The sequence below is a fragment of the Zootoca vivipara genome, chromosome 10 (assembly GCF_963506605.1).
Source record: "Zootoca vivipara chromosome 10, rZooViv1.1, whole genome shotgun sequence".
Lineage (NCBI taxonomy): Eukaryota > Metazoa > Chordata > Lepidosauria > Squamata > Lacertidae > Zootoca > Zootoca vivipara.
The window spans coordinates 67,893,021-67,909,494 of record NC_083285.1 but is presented as its reverse complement, the minus strand read 5'-3'; the positions used below and the strand labels follow the sequence as shown (position 1 = coordinate 67,909,494).

Here is a 16,474-nt window from a genome sequence, read left to right as displayed (position 1 = left end):
GCTCTGGCCTGACTGCCTCCGCCTCCCCCTCCTTTCCATGATGACGTCCCCCACCCCTTTCGCCTCTCCTCCTCCAAGCAGACCCAACAACCGCGCCTCCGATTGGCCGGCGCTTTGCAAGGCCGGCGCCTATTGGCTATGGTAGCGGGAAACTCTTGTTTCCCCCCCTTCCTCCTCGCGCAGGCACGCACAAGCCCCTCCTCCAGCCCCTCACGTCGCGCTCCGTTTGGGCGGCTGCGGTGGGCTCGACTGTGAGGGGGCCGAGAAGAGGAAGGAGGGCCAACATGTCGGCGGGGAACGGAGAGGGCTGGGACGGCAACCGGCAGCGGGGCGCCGGAGGCGGGAACGGGCCCGCGGCTCAAGCCCCGCGCGGGGGGCTCCTCAACCGTTTCGTCAGGCTCCCGCCGGGCCCGGGCCGAGGCGGTGAGTGCGGGGAGGGGAGGAGGGAGCGCCTGCGCCGCCGCCACAGCGAGAGCCCCGTTGCCCCCCCCCCCAATATGTATATAAATATATATATATGGTGAATCTGAATGTCGTGTGCTGTTTGTGCTTGATTGGGGGCTTCCGGCTGGCCGCAGTTGGAAGCAGCTCGCTGGGCTGGGGCCACGTTGGTCTGATTCGCTCGAGGGCCTTTCAGAGGGGCGTTTAGGGAGCCTCAGGTGACATTCGCCCCGCGCGTGCACTGTGCAGGGAGCGCCGTGTGAAAATCCCGAACAGCAGCCCTGCAAGGTCGCCTGGTGCTGCTGTCGCTGCCTTGGGGTGAGCTTCGTGTGGGTATATAGTGGCACCTTGGTACTCAAACAACTTGGAACCCAAACACTGCAAACTCGGAAGTAAGTGTTCCGGTTCACGAACTTTTTTCGGAAGCCGAACACCCTCCGTTTTGAGTGTCGCGCTTCCGTTTTGAGCAGGCATAGGCAACCTTGGCTCGCCAGATGTTTTGGGACTACAGCTCCCATGATCCCTGACCATTGGCCCTGTTAGCTAGGGATCATGGGAGTTGTAGTTCCAAAACACCTGGAGAGCCAAGGTTGCCTGTGCCTGGTTTTGAGTGTTATGCTGAGGTCTGTCTGTTTCTGCTATTTATTTTGCGTTTTCGTTTTTGCGGCTCTTTTTGTTTTTGTGACTGTGTGGAACCCAGTTCAGCTCCTGATTGTGTGACTGCAGTACACCATTTATTGCTTTCATTTTATGGATCAGTGGTCTCGTTAGATAGTAAAATCCATGTTAAATTGCTGTTTCAGTGGTTGTTTTTAAAAGTCTGGAGTGGATTAATCCGTTTTGCATTACTTTCTATGGGAAAGCACGCCTTGGTTTTGGAACGCTTTGGTTTGAGAACCAAGGTACCACTGTATGTTGCAGTTTGTGTACAGCGCATTGGCCAATCCTGAACAGCAGCCCTGCAAGGTAGCTTGGCAAATCAGGTTTGCTGGTATGGGGTGAAATGCGAGGTCAGGCAGCTTGCTTAAGGCCCTCTAATTAGTTCCTGACAGAGGTGAGATTTAGCCAATATGCCACACAAGCTTCTGGCACCTTTCCCGCCTTTCCTGACTAATTCTGACGCTTAAAACAGCACTAAGTTCATTACATTGAAAACATGCTGCTAGATCCCGTGCGTGGTTATTGGATATAAATCCTATGGTGTGCACTGGTATTTACCCCCAAGAATGCATAGAGTTGCACTTTCAGTTACTAAAATGTTTATAAACTTCCTGTTTCCTGCTTACATTAACTGTCAAAAGCATAACTGAAACTTTTAAAAGAATCAGGTGCAGTATATATGGGGGGGGGGAATGCAAAGAAAGATAAATAAAATGGGTTGGACATTGACCAGCTTGCTGATATCACCAGTTTTTCAGCTGCTGTTCAAACACAGCCAGGATAGGAAGTCCCATAATGTGTGTGCCACAGAGAATGTGTTTCCCTCATGTGCCACCACCAACCAGTCTTCTGATGGTGGAATGCCCAGAGCAGCCTGTCAGTATCACCTGAGTGGACGGGTGAACTCACCTTGGAGGAGACAGTCTTTCAAGTATCAGAGTTCTAAGCCACACAGTGCTTTGAAAATGGTACTCAGCACTTTGGGTTGGGTCTGGAAAGAAATCAGAAATTCGGTGCAGGTGGTATGGCAGCAGAGCAACATGTTTCAGGAACTTGGTGCTGGTCAGAACTCTGACTCCTGCTTCCTGCATCAACTGAACACGCTTAGAGTCCTGCTATTCCAAATATCACCGCCTCTTTACTGTAATGCAAGTCCAGGTGTAACAAGGGTGTACATAACCACAGCTGGATCTTCTCTCTTTAGGTTTGGTTTCACTTGGCGTGTTAGTTTAAGATGTGCAAAAGCGCTACTTCTTGGTCAGTTATCACCTGCACTGGCTATCTAGGAGCACACTCGCACCACAGACCTCATTGAAACCAGGTTGTGCCTCCATCCCTGGGTCAATGTTCCTCTTGACCAGCAGCACATCTAGGTCTTTGTTCTTTGTTAGCGAGGCCACTCATTTTTGTTGTTGTTAATGTGAAAGGGCGCCTAAATGCATACTGGTTTATGTGCATGTAGCTGAACCACATCCAAACCAGGTACTTCAATCCCATTTCATGCTACTGCTGGATGCATGTCTAGGAAGTGCATGGAGAGCGTGAAGCAGGCCAGCTAGTGTGATCTTGTCCCCCTGCCACAGGGTTCATCGGACTGGGCGAGGAGGCAGTCTGAAAAAGGGCTCCAGTTCCATCAAGGTTAACCTTTAGTTTGTTAACTCGTATGATGCAGTCGCTTATCAAGCTCAGGCATTAATTCAGCGCCTCTGCAGCATTTCTGGAATTGGGATGAAAATCGAGGAGAGGTGGTGTTATTTCTGTACCGATGACACTGTACCTTATATGTGCAGATGACCTCTCCCAGTATTTTCATGTAGATGGTAAACAGCATAAGGGCCGAAATAGAACCCCAGATGGAAAAAAAAATGTTGAACAGACGACCTCTACCACCAACTTTTGGTAAACCAACTTCTAGGAGGGACTGAAGATAATGTTGAGAGTTCATAATAGCCTCCTGGATCAAGCTAATAATCCGTCCTGTCCAGCATCCTGTTCTCACAGTGGCCAACCAGATACATACGAGAAGCCCACAAGCCAATATGATGGAAAGCCAGAAATGTTGGGAAGATCAACTGTAACCATCCACAACACATCTCCTTGTGTAGCTTTTTACACAAACTGTTTGCAGACACCTTTCATGACTTACCTGCTCCCATGCCTGCCAGTGAAAACGGGTTCTTGGGAATTTGTCCAAGATGGAACTGGAGCAACTTCCCTTCTTGGTGTTGAGACTTTATCCATTGTGATGCCCACCTCTCTCCCTCCTCTGTCATCTTTCTATGTTGTTTCACCCAGCCTTGCAAAACATATTCTGTCCTGTCTTAGTTTATGAAAACCTTTTGTCTCTCTGATTTAGGCCACAGAGTCCCGCCAGCCAGAAGCGGCCACCGTTGTGTGGCAGACAATGCCAACTTGTATGTGTTCGGCGGATACAATCCTGACTATGATGAGTCCGGAGGGCCAGAGAATGAAGACTACCCACTGTTCAGGGAGCTTTGGCGATACAACTTTGCTACTGGCACCTGGCATCAAATGGGCACAGAGGGCTACATGCCTCGAGAGTTAGCATCTATGTCACGTGAGTGGAGGAGAATGAATTATTTCGGTAGTAAAGCATAAATGTAACACTTCGCCCTAATAGCATTCATGTTGTGAACCGTCTTGAGATCTACGGATGAAGGGTGGTATACAAATTTAATAATTAATAACAATAATAATAATAATCTGTCCCATCTGTATAAGGCCAGTAATTGAGTAAGATTAGAGTGAGGCACCTGAGCTATTTTGTAACTCCTGTACTTAAAATAAAAGGTAAAGGTAAAGGGGCCCCTGACCATTAGGTCCAGTCGTGACTGACTCTGGGGTTGCGCGCTCATCTCGCATTATTGGCCGAGGGAGCCGGCGTATAGCTTCCAGGTCATGTGGCCAGCATGACAAAGCCGCTTCTGGCAAACCAGAGCAGCACATGGAAACGCCGTTTACCTTCCCGCTGTAGTGGTTCCTATTTATCTACTTGCACTTTGATGTGCTTTCGAACTGCTAGGTTGGCAGGAGCTGGGACCAAGCAATGGGAGCTCACCCCGTCACAGGGATTCGAACCGCCAACCTTCTGATCAGCAAGCCCTAGGCTCAGTGGTTTAACCCACAGCGCCACCTGGGTCCCTAAAATAGGTACTTAAGTACACCTTTAAGTACACCTGGGTACTTAAAATAGGGTCTTATAAAAGTCCAAACTTAGATGCCAAGAAGGACTTGACTTCATATTGTTGCTGGCCAGATCTGCACTGTGGATAAATTCATGCTACACAGTTGTAGCTACCAAGAGGCTTAAGAGGTGTGGCACTACCACCACCATCACCCCATGGGATTGTTTTTGTGGGGCTTTCTCCCATCCCTTTTCTTTAGGAACTGCTACAGCTGGGGATGCTGAATGCTGGAGCTCTGTCCTTTCTCTACCCTTCTCCCCCCACCCCACCCCCGGAAAGTCTTTATGGTGGATGCACTTTGCATGATTCATCCACAGCTCTGCAGGCAGGTTTTTTTTCCATTAGTGCAGTCCGCTTTCTGTTGTGAAATTCAGGTCTGCAGGGAAGTCTCAGTGACTTTTACTGCCCTTTGCTGCTGTGTGGGTGCTTGACTGGGAAGCAGTATAAGTTTTTCGGGTTCCTTTAGTATGCTTTCTCAGTTCATTTTCATGCCCATTCATACCACTTGGACATGAGCCCGTATCCTGCTCACACTCCACCTGCACAGGCCCCATTTACCCAGCGCTAACTTGCTAGTTCTGTGTCACTGGCAAGAAGGCTCTCTCCATTCCCTTCGCTAGACTTTTGGTTACTGGTGAGCAGCTCAGCAGAGAAAACGATTGTTCCAAGGTGCAGTTGAGGGATACCAAATCTGCATGTCAAAGGTTCTGTTCTGCATTCTTGTTTTCTGCCAGTTGTGTTGCATGGGAATAACCTCTTGGTCTTTGGCGGCACTGGGATCCCTTTTGGCGAGAGCAATGGCAATGATGTCCATGTCTGCAACGTCAAGTACAAGCGCTGGGCCCTCTTCAACTGTCGAGGGAAGAAGCCCAACCGAATCTATGGACAGGTATGGAGGGGTCATCCGCTGCAGCCCCTATTCTACTGTGCAGGGAAGTTTTTAATGGTTGATGTTTTATTGTGTTTTTAATACAGGCACCCCCAAACTGCGGCCCTCCAGATGTTTTGGCCTACAACTCCCATGATCCCTAGCTAGCAGGACCAGTGGTCCGGGAAGCTGGGAATTGTAGTCCAAAACATCTGGAGGGCCGAAGTTTGGGGATGCCTGTTTTAATATTTTGTTGGGAGTCGCTCAGAATGGCTGGGGCAACCCTATTCAGATGGTCGGTTATTATTTATTTATTTATTTATTTATTTATTTATTTATTTATTATATTTATTAGACCCTTGAAGGACAGAGAGTGGTTCCATATTGCTAAGAGGCTTGTGCTCTTAATTCAGGTCTCACATAGCTCCCCAGGTCTAAAAATTGGGAGCAGTTTTCAAGGTCCTTGAGCAGGAAGTATACTGGAGCACCTATAGGGAATTGCATAGTACGAAGTCAGAGAGGAGAATTTAATTTGAGCGTGAGGTATTCATGGCTTAGTTCTATAAAAGAGAAAAATAGAATATGCTGGAGCATGTACAGAGTGTTTTTCGATTATAGGTACCACAACCATCTTCCATACAGCCAAGGCTAGAGGCCGTTCCCTTACCCCACCCTCTGTCTGTACATATTGCAATGTTTCAGTACCACATTTCAACCATAAGCTCAAATCAGTTCACGAAAATGAGATCATACTTACAGGCAGATTTAAATTGCCCTGGCAATACCAAGTGCTGTCCGTGGCATACTGTCACTCCTGGCTCTGCTCCCTTGAAAGTGGTGTGACAAAGGAGATCCAGGGAAGGGGGAGATGGATGCTCTTCAGAGGATACCTGCCTTTCGGCTGCCTTACTATGGTGCCCCTTCAGTTCCCCTGCAGCTCTTTCCTCTTCTCCCTTACCAGGCGATGGCGATCATTAATGGCTCCTTGTACGTATTCGGAGGCACGACAGGATACATTTACAGCACAGACCTGCACAAGCTGGACCTGAACACCAGGGAGTGGACCCAGCTGAAGCCAAACAACATGCACTGTGACATGCCGGAGGAAAGGTGAGTTTGGCCTCTTGCTCAGTGGCGCCTACTGCGTAAAACTGGCTGCAAGGTGACCAGCCTCAAGTCTTCCTCATTCAAAATGAAAGTCTCTCGAAATACAGGTTCTTATAAAAGTGTCAATTCCAATTCAAAAAAAATTGGTGGTTTCTTCTGCACCTCCTCTTGCCCTCCAAATATTGGTAGGGCTTGTGTGGTTTAGTTGGGATGCCTAAATTTGGAAACATTTGCTGTGAAAATTCTAGCATGGCATTCTGGGCTGACAGACTGAGAAAACTGAATGCACCATAGGGGCTAGAAACTTGCATTTAAAAATAATATATATACATGAATGAGCAGGCAGATGAATCTACAAATAATGTTGACTTTGTCTTTCCAGATACAGACATGAAATTGCACATGACGGGCAGAGGATTTACATCTTAGGAGGAGGAACTTCTTGGACAGCCTATTCCTTAGACAAGGTAGACAACTGTAGTTTGATTTCTCGCTAGTGAGATCAGAAAGTAAGCCCATGACCAGAGCTGGTGAATTTTAATAGCAGAATGTTGGGGTCTTGGGTATTTGGCACATACCGTGGTACCTCTACTTATGATTTTAATGCGTTCCGAACGCACATTCTTAAGTCGAAAAAATTGTAAGTCGAACCCCATAGGAATGGATTGGGAGAAAAAATTCGTAAGTCAAAGCAACCCTATTTAAACATTCGTAAGTAGAAAAAAATCCTATCTAAACCGCATCCAAGATGGCGGATGGAGCTCCATTCGTAAGTAGAGTTAATCGTAAGTAGAGTTATTCGTAAGTAGAGGTACCACTGTATGCAGATTGGTGAGTGATCTAGTGAATGGAATTGGGTTTGGTTTGGGAGAACTGGGTTCCAGTCACTGCTCTGATTGATTGTGTGGCAGGTCACCCTTTTTCCCATTTCAGAACATTGCTCTTCAAGGGGGAAACGTCCACCAGGGTGCCACGAAGACAAAGTTGCAAAGATTTGCACACTAGGGATCCTAATATGTGTCACCTGGATCTCTAATAAGGCACAACCTGGGATGAATTTATCCTGTACCCTTTGACATACATAGCCACTATTTTGCATAGTTCCTGTTGATTTCATTGGCATAAGAAAAGCCTGCTAGATCAGGCCAGTGGCCCATCTAGTCCAGCATCCTACAGCCAACCAAAAGCCCCAATGGGAAACCCACAAAGCAGGGTCCGAGCACAAGAGCATTCGCTTCGCCTGCATTTTCCAGGAACCAGCATTCAGAAGCATTGCTGCCTCCAACTGTGGAGAGCAGAGCAGAGCCTTGGAGAGACACCTCCTCCATGAAAGGGAGCCTTGCCAGCCTGAAGGAGCTCTGCCCTAGCAATCTGGTGGGAGAAGCAGCTGGAGCCCGGCTTAAATGGGCTGAAACACTTCACTGGAGGTGGCAAGCAGACTGAGAGATGCAGGAACTATCAATAAGACAGTGCTCCTGAACCAAATATAGTGGAAGGCCAATTACTTCCAAGTTACAAGAAAGCAGATTTTGACTTAAAACATCAGGAAGAACTTTCTGACAGTAAGAGCCGTTTGACAGGTTGCCAAGGTGCACAGAATTATAATGGCTTCAGCAGCAGGCAGATGACATGGGGATTTTTCTGCAAACCCAATAATCCAAACCCCCATTTCCCATGAGTCAAGCGCCAGCCTCTCACCTAATTTCCAACACTTAGCTATTTAACCTGAATGTCTCTTGTGGGGTGATGGAGTGGGCTTGTCGGGTGAACTTGCTGGCAGAGGCCTTGAGTTCAGCCATTGCCTTGTTCCATTTCTGTCATTAAATATATATATATATCTAATTTTATTATTTCTGTTGCTTAAGATCCATGCCTACAACCTTGAAACAAACACTTGGGAAGAAATTGCAACAAAGCCTCATAAGAAAAAAGGTAGGCTTTTGAAAAATAGCATATATTGGCAGGGGTTGAAAAAATAAAATGTAGGTGTGGTGTTGGGGGGGGGGGGGATAGGACCCAGGGAGAGATTCAAAAGAACGTCTTCTCAAAATCTTTGTACTTTCCTCTTTGTTAAAAATCCAAGCTTGACCAAACTGCGGGAGGCAGTGAAAGACAGGAGTGCCTGGTGTGCTCTGGTCCATGGGGTCACGAAAAGTCGTACACGACTAAACAACAAACCCATAGATGGATCTGAAATACACACCAAAAAAGTTGCATAATTCCAGGTCTCATGTATAGTAGCTGGTTCCAGATTATTATTTTTAATAATTAGATATTCCTCTTTGGATTCTGGTGCCTTGTGGAAATCTGACATCTCAGAAACACTTTTTAAAACGTACAGTAAACTTTCAAGAGGGGTTATGTTCCAGAGATCATGCCTAAAACCAAAATCGCATACAGTCAAAACACTGTGGGTTCTGTGGTGGGTGGTATTGCCAGTGACTTTCCTCCCAGATGCCTGCCCCCTAATTATATATTTAGCCAAGCACTTAAATGCACACAAATTATATGCACATATTCATGTAGAGCTCAGATTTAGTGATTCCACTTGACTTGGGCTCTAATCAACCCCCATGGTTAGGATCTTGTAACCTTCCTTGATCTGATGCCTCCCTGCGCCAGGTGGTTTTTCAACATACTTCAGTTCAGATTAGTTTCCCCTGGTCATTTTTATTGGTTTGCTCTCACAACCCGCTCTTCAATGGGCGTTCCAGTGCACTTGTAAAACGAACACAAACTGTTCTTAGGCTTCAGATAGGTAGCCATGTTGGTCTGACGCAGTAAAAATAAAAATAGTCCAGTAGCACCTTAGAGACCAACTAAGTTTGTTCTAGGTATAAGCTTTTGTGTGCATGCACACTTCTTCAGATGCACACTGAAGATAACACATTGAAGTGTTTATCTGAAGAAGTGTGCATGCACACGAAAGCTTATACCTAGAACAAACTTAGTTGGTCTCCAAGGTGCTACTGGACTATTTTTTTGTCCTTGGGCTTTTCATCTTTATCCACACACAAGCTAAAATATGCTTTAGGAGTAGGCAGTATCCTCCCTGTTTCGACTTCACATGGATTAAACTAAAGGGTGGCTAAAGGTCAGTTGGTATTGAACGATCTTACGAGTGCTTTGCAGCCAGGCACAATAATAATTCTTTGTAATTCATGTTAAGCCCCTTTTCAGGCTGGCTGCATAATGAGAAACCCACCTTTACTGAACAAGTCTTCTCTTCAGTTTCACTCTCTCACCCTCAGGTTTTCGTTTCACAGATTTCCCGGCGGCCAGGAGATGTCACAGTTGTGTACAGATAAAAAATGGTAAGAATCACTGGCTTGCTTCGGCATGTTCAGTCGCAGAGGCTCCTGTTTTGTGGCATATGAAATCCCAACTGGGATGAAGTGTTTGAGCCCACTTCTGTATGCACACAACAGTCCATCTTTGAGGTGCTGCGGTGCCTCAGCATGTTCAGAAACATTCTAACAGCAGAAGTTGGGACTCTGGTTTGTCAAATGTCCATGTCACTTCCCACGTAAACAGAAAAAAGAAAAAAGAGTATCCCAGTGCCATTTACAACCAAAGTGAAAAATAATAAAATCACATAAACTTGGTTAAAAATGGATTTAACATTACAATATATTGTTGGTGGTTCCCAAATGCATGAAAAAACAAAAACTTCTTTGTCTGGCAGTTTCAAGAGTGTTCCATAAATTGGGTGCTACTGGAGTGGTGAATGGGCAGGCAGGAAGGAAGTGGATGGGTGTGGGAAAATTCAAAATGCTTTTGCTTATTACTTAGTTATTTAACTACTACTTGAGCCCAAAGAGCTCAGGAAAGCATACATACTACAACCCCCCCTCCCCAAATTCATCCTCTCAACAGCCCTCTAAGGTAGGCTATAATGATTGAGTGGAGAGTTGAACCCGGGCGTTCCTCACTGTGTACACTGGGTTATTATTAAAATTTGTATACTGCCCTTCATCTGAAGATTCCAGGGCGTTTCACAACAGAAAAGTACAAAATAAGAATGCAAGATACACAATAAATCACAAATGGAAACAAACTCCTCCCACAAACACATTTAAAAAGCCACAGGATATTTCTCAGCCAGACACCTTGTTGAAGAGAAACTGTTTTGCCGGGCACCTAAATATATGTTGCTGTTTTGCCTGGCACCTAAATATATGTTGGGGGGTGGGGGTGGGTACTGTTCCTAGGTTCCCAGGCAAGATTAAAAGTTACTGTACTTTTCCGTGTATAAGACTTATGTTGTTTTTTTCTTTTAAAATCATGCTAAAGTGGGGGTCGTCTTATACATGGGTAGGGCATAGGGTGGACATTTGATTGGTTGCTGCTGTGACTGTCAGCAGCTATTGTGCGTGTTATTGGTTGCTGCATCAATGGATGGTGTTGATTGGCTGACACTCCGGCAGTTGGGTGGGCGATTGGCAGCGTCTGCAAGCAATGGGACAGACGGGAGGCGGACTTTGTGACGCGTGCGGGTGAGCGGTTTTTGGCAACCCTCTGCAAAAAAATGCTCAACAACTCTGCGCTATCTCCCCCCGTTTTCTTTCATTTGAGTCCCCAAAAATAGGGGTAGTCCTATACATGGGGGCGTCTTATAGACAGAAAAGTACGGTATTTCCTTGAAAAGGTGAAGATTGGGGAGCATATTAATCTCGGAGGAAGAGTCTGGCGAGAGAAACTGTTGGGGAAACTGCAGTTTCTCTCCGCACCAGTTGAAGAACTGAGCGAACCCTCCTTGTGTTCCCCTTCATGGTGGGTGAACAAATGCCTAAGCCCCTGTGCCGTTTGTCAATTCAGATGTCTTTGTCTGCGGAGGATACAACGGAGAAGTGATCCTGGGAGACATCTGGAAACTGAGCTTGCAGACCTTCCAGTGGGTGAAACTCCCGGCCGTGATGCCAGAGCCAGTTTATTTCCACTGCGCTGCTGTGACTCCGGTAAGCGGCTGCCAGTGCAGCTTCTCTGCGAGGTCCTACGTGACACAGAAATGGCCAGCAAGAAGGTGGGGGAGGGTGTGGATTAACCAGCTGAGGGAGAGATTTCAAACATACTGGAGTTCTGTCAACCCAGGCCATAGTGGGGGGTGGGGGTAATGGCCGTAGAACAGCCGCCTTCTGATGCTGGAGATGAACTCCTACTGCTGGGAACAGAAAGGCTCAGGCAGTGCAGGATTAAACCAGCGATGCCAACCGATGGGTGGGAAGGTGGGCGTTCGCTTGATGGGGAATTGGATGCCCTGCGGGTCGGAGGTTCTGCACCCCTGCTCTACCTCGTGCCCTCAGTGCTACTCATGCTGAGGAAGAGGGGCGGAGGGTGGGGCCAAAGGGCCTTTCTCTGCAGTTTGGCTCTCTGCAAGCACGTCAGGCCCATCAGCTGTTGCCCAGGACAAAAAATAATATATAATAATAATAATAATAATTTATTATTTATACCCCGCCCATCTGGCCGGGTTCCCCCAGCCACTCTGGGCGGCTTCCAACAAAACATTAAAATACAGAAATCCATCAAACATTAAAAGCTTCCCTAAACAGGGCTGCCTTAAGATGCCTTCTAAAGGTCTGGTAATTGTTATTCTCTTTGACCTCTGGTGGGAGGGCATTCCACAGGGTGGGCGCCACTACCGAGAAGGCCCTCTGCCTGGTTCCCTGTAACTTAGCTTCTCGTAGCGAGGGAACTGCCAGCACTGGACCTCAGTGTCCGGGCAGTGTCCAGGCCCGGGCAGTGTCCGGGCAAAAAACAAGTTGCCCGTGAGGATCTTGAGGTCATTAAGCACTGGGCAGCCTGGCTGGCAAGCTTGTAGCACCCACTGTCCTCTGCTTCCTGGGATTGCAAACGGAATGCCGCCTCACTGTCAAGCTGACCACAGATGTTCGGGGCCGGACGGCATCTCTCCTTCGCAGGCGATGCAGGTTGCTTGCCTTTCTGCTTAAAAGAAAACCCAGCAGTGATCTTCCTCCCCCCCTCCCCCCGTTTCCACACAGGCCGGCTGCATGTACGTCCATGGAGGCGTGGTGGACATCCAAAGGAACAAACGGACTGGCTCTCTCTTTAAGATGTGGCTGGTAGTGCCCAGCCTCTTGGAACTGTCTTGGGAGAAGCTTCTGGGGTTTTTCCCCCACTTAGCAAACCTCACCAGATCACAGCTTTTGCACCTTGGACTCACACAGGGACTCATCGAGCGCTTGAAATGAGAAGCACCTGCTCTTCAAACACTACTTTTAAAAAAGCGGCTCCTCTCGCCCCTCTCTTTTCTCTCCCCCCCCCCTCTTTCTCCCTCTCATTTTCTCTATTTATGAGCACTGCAGAGGAATGCTGCTAGGAGATGGGACGCCCGACTCCGAAGCCTTACTCGGCAAATATACATCAGATGCCTTCCCCCCCCCTTGTGAATTTTTATTTTAAAGTTTATGGAAGTCAAGCTTTTTTTGTTTTTAATTTATGGATACCTATAAATACATCATGAACAAAAGATGCTGTCGCTCAGCTGATTTGTACTGCATTTGCTGCATGCTTTGTAGTCGCAGGAAGGCAAGGCGGACAGCGTGACTGAGTCTCTCCTAGTTACTGTTCTGTAAGATGGCCGTAACCTGCAGCAGTTTCGAAAGGGAAAAAGGCTGGCTGCTCACTCGGGAACCCATCGCAGTAGCTCTTGCCACATCCCTTGCCTCTGTAAAAAAAGAAAAGGCCTAAATGCGAGCTGGCTTTCTCTGGGCTGTCTTCTTACAGATGCTAAAGTTTGGAAAAACTGGCGCGTTGGTGTTGTGACTTTTTGAAATGTGTGTCATTTATTGCCTTTTCATATTGAACTGCCCAGTCCAAGACTGGTTTTCTTCCATGTGGCTGGCTGGCTTCAGCACAAGAGTTTATCGTGAATGGTGGCAGGAAAGAGATAAGAGCATCGCCCAAGTACCATTTCTGTTATGCCTGACAATGAAGGAGATAATGGAGAAAGAGAACTCTGAATAAGTTGATGCTATTTTTTCTCTCTCCTGTTGCAAGTGTGTGTGTGTGTGTGTGTGTGTGTGTGTTTGTGTGCATGAGAGAGAGCGTAAGGTGGATTTGGAAATTCATGCTCCGTGCAATAGCTGTTATTATCTGCTAGTTTTTCTTACGTAGATAGGGGGCTGGCCTCTGCTGGCCTCCCCAGTTCCTGCTTCCACCCCCTGCGAATTGGTTTGTTTTAAAACCCCATTCTATGGCCTGTCTTTTTCCTCCAAAACAAAACAATCTTATTAACTGGCCCTTCATTTGCAGGAAATGCCATGTTGTCACTGCCGTCTTTCTTTTCTTCTTCTTTAGCATAGGCAAAATGCTTGACATTTTGCTGTGGACAGTATTTGCCTTTTGAAAAATAATGCTGGAAAAGGAAACCATGTCTGTGTCTTAACTGTTCGTGTTCCAAATGGCTGCGGAAATGTCCTGTAGAATGTATACCAAAACAGCCGTCAAACCAAGCATCATACCTAGCCTGAGAAACTGGCTTTTTAATTTTAATTTCTGTTTTTTTTAAAAAAAAACTGTACATGAAATATTGTTGGTAGTCCTTGTCAAGTTGTCTTTTTAAAAATTCTGGTGGGAGTATCACAGCTTTCTTTGGAAGTGGATAGGAGCTCAATGCTGTACGGTATTCCCATGTAACATCAAACCATGGTTGGATGGTGCAGAACCATGGCTCTCATTCCCTGCTCCCCCTCATCATAATCCAGGATTTCCAATTCTGATTTAGCAGCAAGCTTTAATTTTGTCTCAACATTTGAGTAGCCGGGACCATGGTTTGCTGTTCCCGCCAAACCATGGTTTTCAGTTCTAGGTTAGCAAATGCAAGCCATTCTTGGCTGTTGGGACACTGAGGCAGACTGGCTTCCTGCTTGACCAGGATTATCAAGGCCTGGATTGTGGAATGCAAGGGGTCTATGAGCTGGTGTGGAAGCTCCCCTTTCCTTGAGCGCATGGCACCAAGCCATGGTTTGTTAAGCAGGTGAGCTCAGTCCCTATGCACATGTCCCTCTGCCTTCCGGTCTTCTGTGTGTCTCTTGCATATCTGAAGTCATTCACCCCTCCTGTGGCTTGTGTTGCCTCGTCTTGAAGCACATCCGAGGCCTGGTTCATGGAAGCATCAGAATCATGCCTGTATCATGCGTTACTGAGAGGTGCGGGGCTCTGTTATCTATTTATTAAATTTATATCCTGTCCTCCCATCATAAGATCTCAGAGTGGTTCAGAGAATAAAATACAGGGCAAAAGCAAGTAAATAATGAAAACAACAGCGTAATAGCTGGATAATGGTTCCCATAATTCTTGATCATGCTGCCTAGGATTTATGAGAGATACCGTGTTTCTCCAAAAATAAGACACCGTATTATATTTATTTTTCCTCAAAAAAACACACAGTGGCTTATTTTCAGGGGATGTCTTGTTTTTTTATTAAGTATGGTACAGTTTAACCTACAAGGTTAAACTGTCTATCACTATGGCTTATTTTGGGGGTATGGCTTATTTTTGGAGTATGGCATATTTTCGGGGTATGGCTTATTTTTTTGGAGAAACACGGTAGATTCCAACAATGTCTGGATAGCCGCTGGTTTTCCAAACCCTGCCTGACATGTTTGAATCATGTGATCATGTTTGAATCATGTGATCAAGGCAACTCTAGGCAAATAGCACATACCTTTGCCATGCTGCTTCTTACATGAAGGTTTGCGTTCTTCATGCTGGAGTATTCAAGTGTGGAACCCCTTCCTGCCTGAAGGGGCAGGGAGTTATCCCATGACTCTACTGCCTCTTATCAACTGGCTGTGTTCCCATGTCGTTTAGACATGTAGGATGCAAGCTCAGGTGAGAAGCAGCATGGCTTTCAATCTGTGCTTCCTCAGGTGCACAGAGAGAGAGAGAGAAATCCGGGATAGAGGAAGTCTAACCCACTGGCAGGGAACATGTGCTTTTATTTTATTTTGCTGTCTTACCTTCCTGGCAGGGCCCACAGGTGGAATTCTGATGAATATATGCTCTTGAATACTGCAGACCCCCTATTTTTCAAAAGCCAAGCCGTAGATCCCCTACTTTTGAAAACATTTGATACCTCTGTGGCAGTTTTTGTCTTACAAACGCTGCCACCGTACCCTCCAACATGTCCCTGCACAAAAATGGGATGCATGTCTTCTGGGCTGCACTCCGACACAAGTCATGTGACCTTTGTGGGAGCACAGCCCCCCAAAATGTGAAGTATGGGACAGCTGGTGATATGTGCCCCAGGCCTCCTGGGTGGGTTACGCAGACCCCCCAGGGGGTCTGCAGACCCCCGTCGGGAACCGCTAACAAGTAACGTAAGCCAGTCGTTATTCGGGTCCAGAGAGGCGTGCCTGTCTCCCATCATTACTAACAGGAACACATTCCTGTTTAGCCAAGCAATTGGGTCACTGAAAAATACATTTCCTGGTAACCCTGAGATTGTTGGATGAGATAATGCTCTTTTAACAGCTTCTAGAATGCTTTAATCCATTTCAAAATGTTTTCGCTTTGTTTTCTGTTGTTATATTGCATATCCGTTTGCTACATTGGGCTCCTTGGGGAGGAAAGAGGGATATAAGTAAAACAAATACCGTATTGGCCCGAACATAAGCCGCACCCGCAAATAAGCCGCACCCGCAAATAAGCCGCACCCTTAAAATTCGGAGGGGGGGGGGAAGAAAAAGACAATTCCCGAATATAAGCCGCTCCCTTAAAATTCTGCAGGCACACCCGTTCCATTTTACCGTATGTCCGTTTCAGCAGTGATATCATAAAAGCCAATTTTTTGTAAGGTCGTGAACTTAAGCCGCACTTCTGACTTTTCATGGTTGGAATTTGGGGGGGGGGAGTGCGGCTTATATTCGGGCCAATACGGTAAAAAAAAACAAAAAACCTCCCATATGCAGTTAGGGCTGCGAATGCCCGAAATCCTGCAGCCAATGTCAAGTCACGGCGGACGAGATTGATGAACAAAGCGGCTGCCCAGCGGTTGCTTCTGTATTAAGTTTGGGAAACTGCACTAGACTTTCTGTGGTCATTCACAAAACACTTCCCCCTCCAACCCCCCCCCCCAACTTTTTTCCTCTCAGAGGTCGGGTGGACCAGCCGAGGGAAAAAAAGGTATTTCATGACTACACACAAAAAAAAGGTATTTCATGACAAA

General features: G+C 46.8%; 1 protein-coding gene across 2 annotated transcripts; it reads left to right on the top strand.

Annotated features, from left to right (window-relative positions):
- The first annotated feature begins 197 nt into the window (after positions 1-197).
- KLHDC10 (kelch domain containing 10) lies at positions 198-16,471 on the top strand. Of its 2 annotated transcripts, none has more exons than XM_035128301.2 (9): positions 198-423; positions 3,458-3,679; positions 5,042-5,196; positions 6,137-6,285; positions 6,665-6,749; positions 8,148-8,214; positions 9,549-9,596; positions 11,101-11,240; positions 12,285-16,471. In XM_035128301.2, exons 1-9 carry the CDS (start codon positions 285-287, stop codon positions 12,492-12,494), a joined length of 1,215 nt encoding a protein of 404 aa, XP_034984192.1. In that variant the 5' UTR covers positions 198-284; the 3' UTR covers positions 12,495-16,471. The 2 variants fall into 2 exon arrangements, with proteins under 2 accessions (XP_034984192.1, XP_034984191.1); XM_035128300.2 differs by having other exon boundaries at positions 9,534-9,596.
- The last annotated feature ends 3 nt before the right edge of the window (positions 16,472-16,474 follow it).

What these genes read in the sequence shown, in the direction of transcription:
- KLHDC10 (XM_035128300.2), top strand. Translation starts at nt 285, where the DNA reads ATGTCGGCGGGGAACGGAGAGGGCTGGGACGGCAACCGGCAGCGGGGC. An exon ending in GCCGGGCCCGGGCCGAGGCG is followed by an intron (nt 424 to 3,457) that starts GTGAGTGCGGGG and finishes TCTCTGATTTAG; the next exon opens with GCCACAGAGTCCCGCCAGCC. An exon ending in AAAGCCTCATAAGAAAAAAG is followed by an intron (nt 8,215 to 9,533) that starts GTAGGCTTTTGA and finishes TCTCACCCTCAG; the next exon opens with GTTTTCGTTTCACAGATTTC.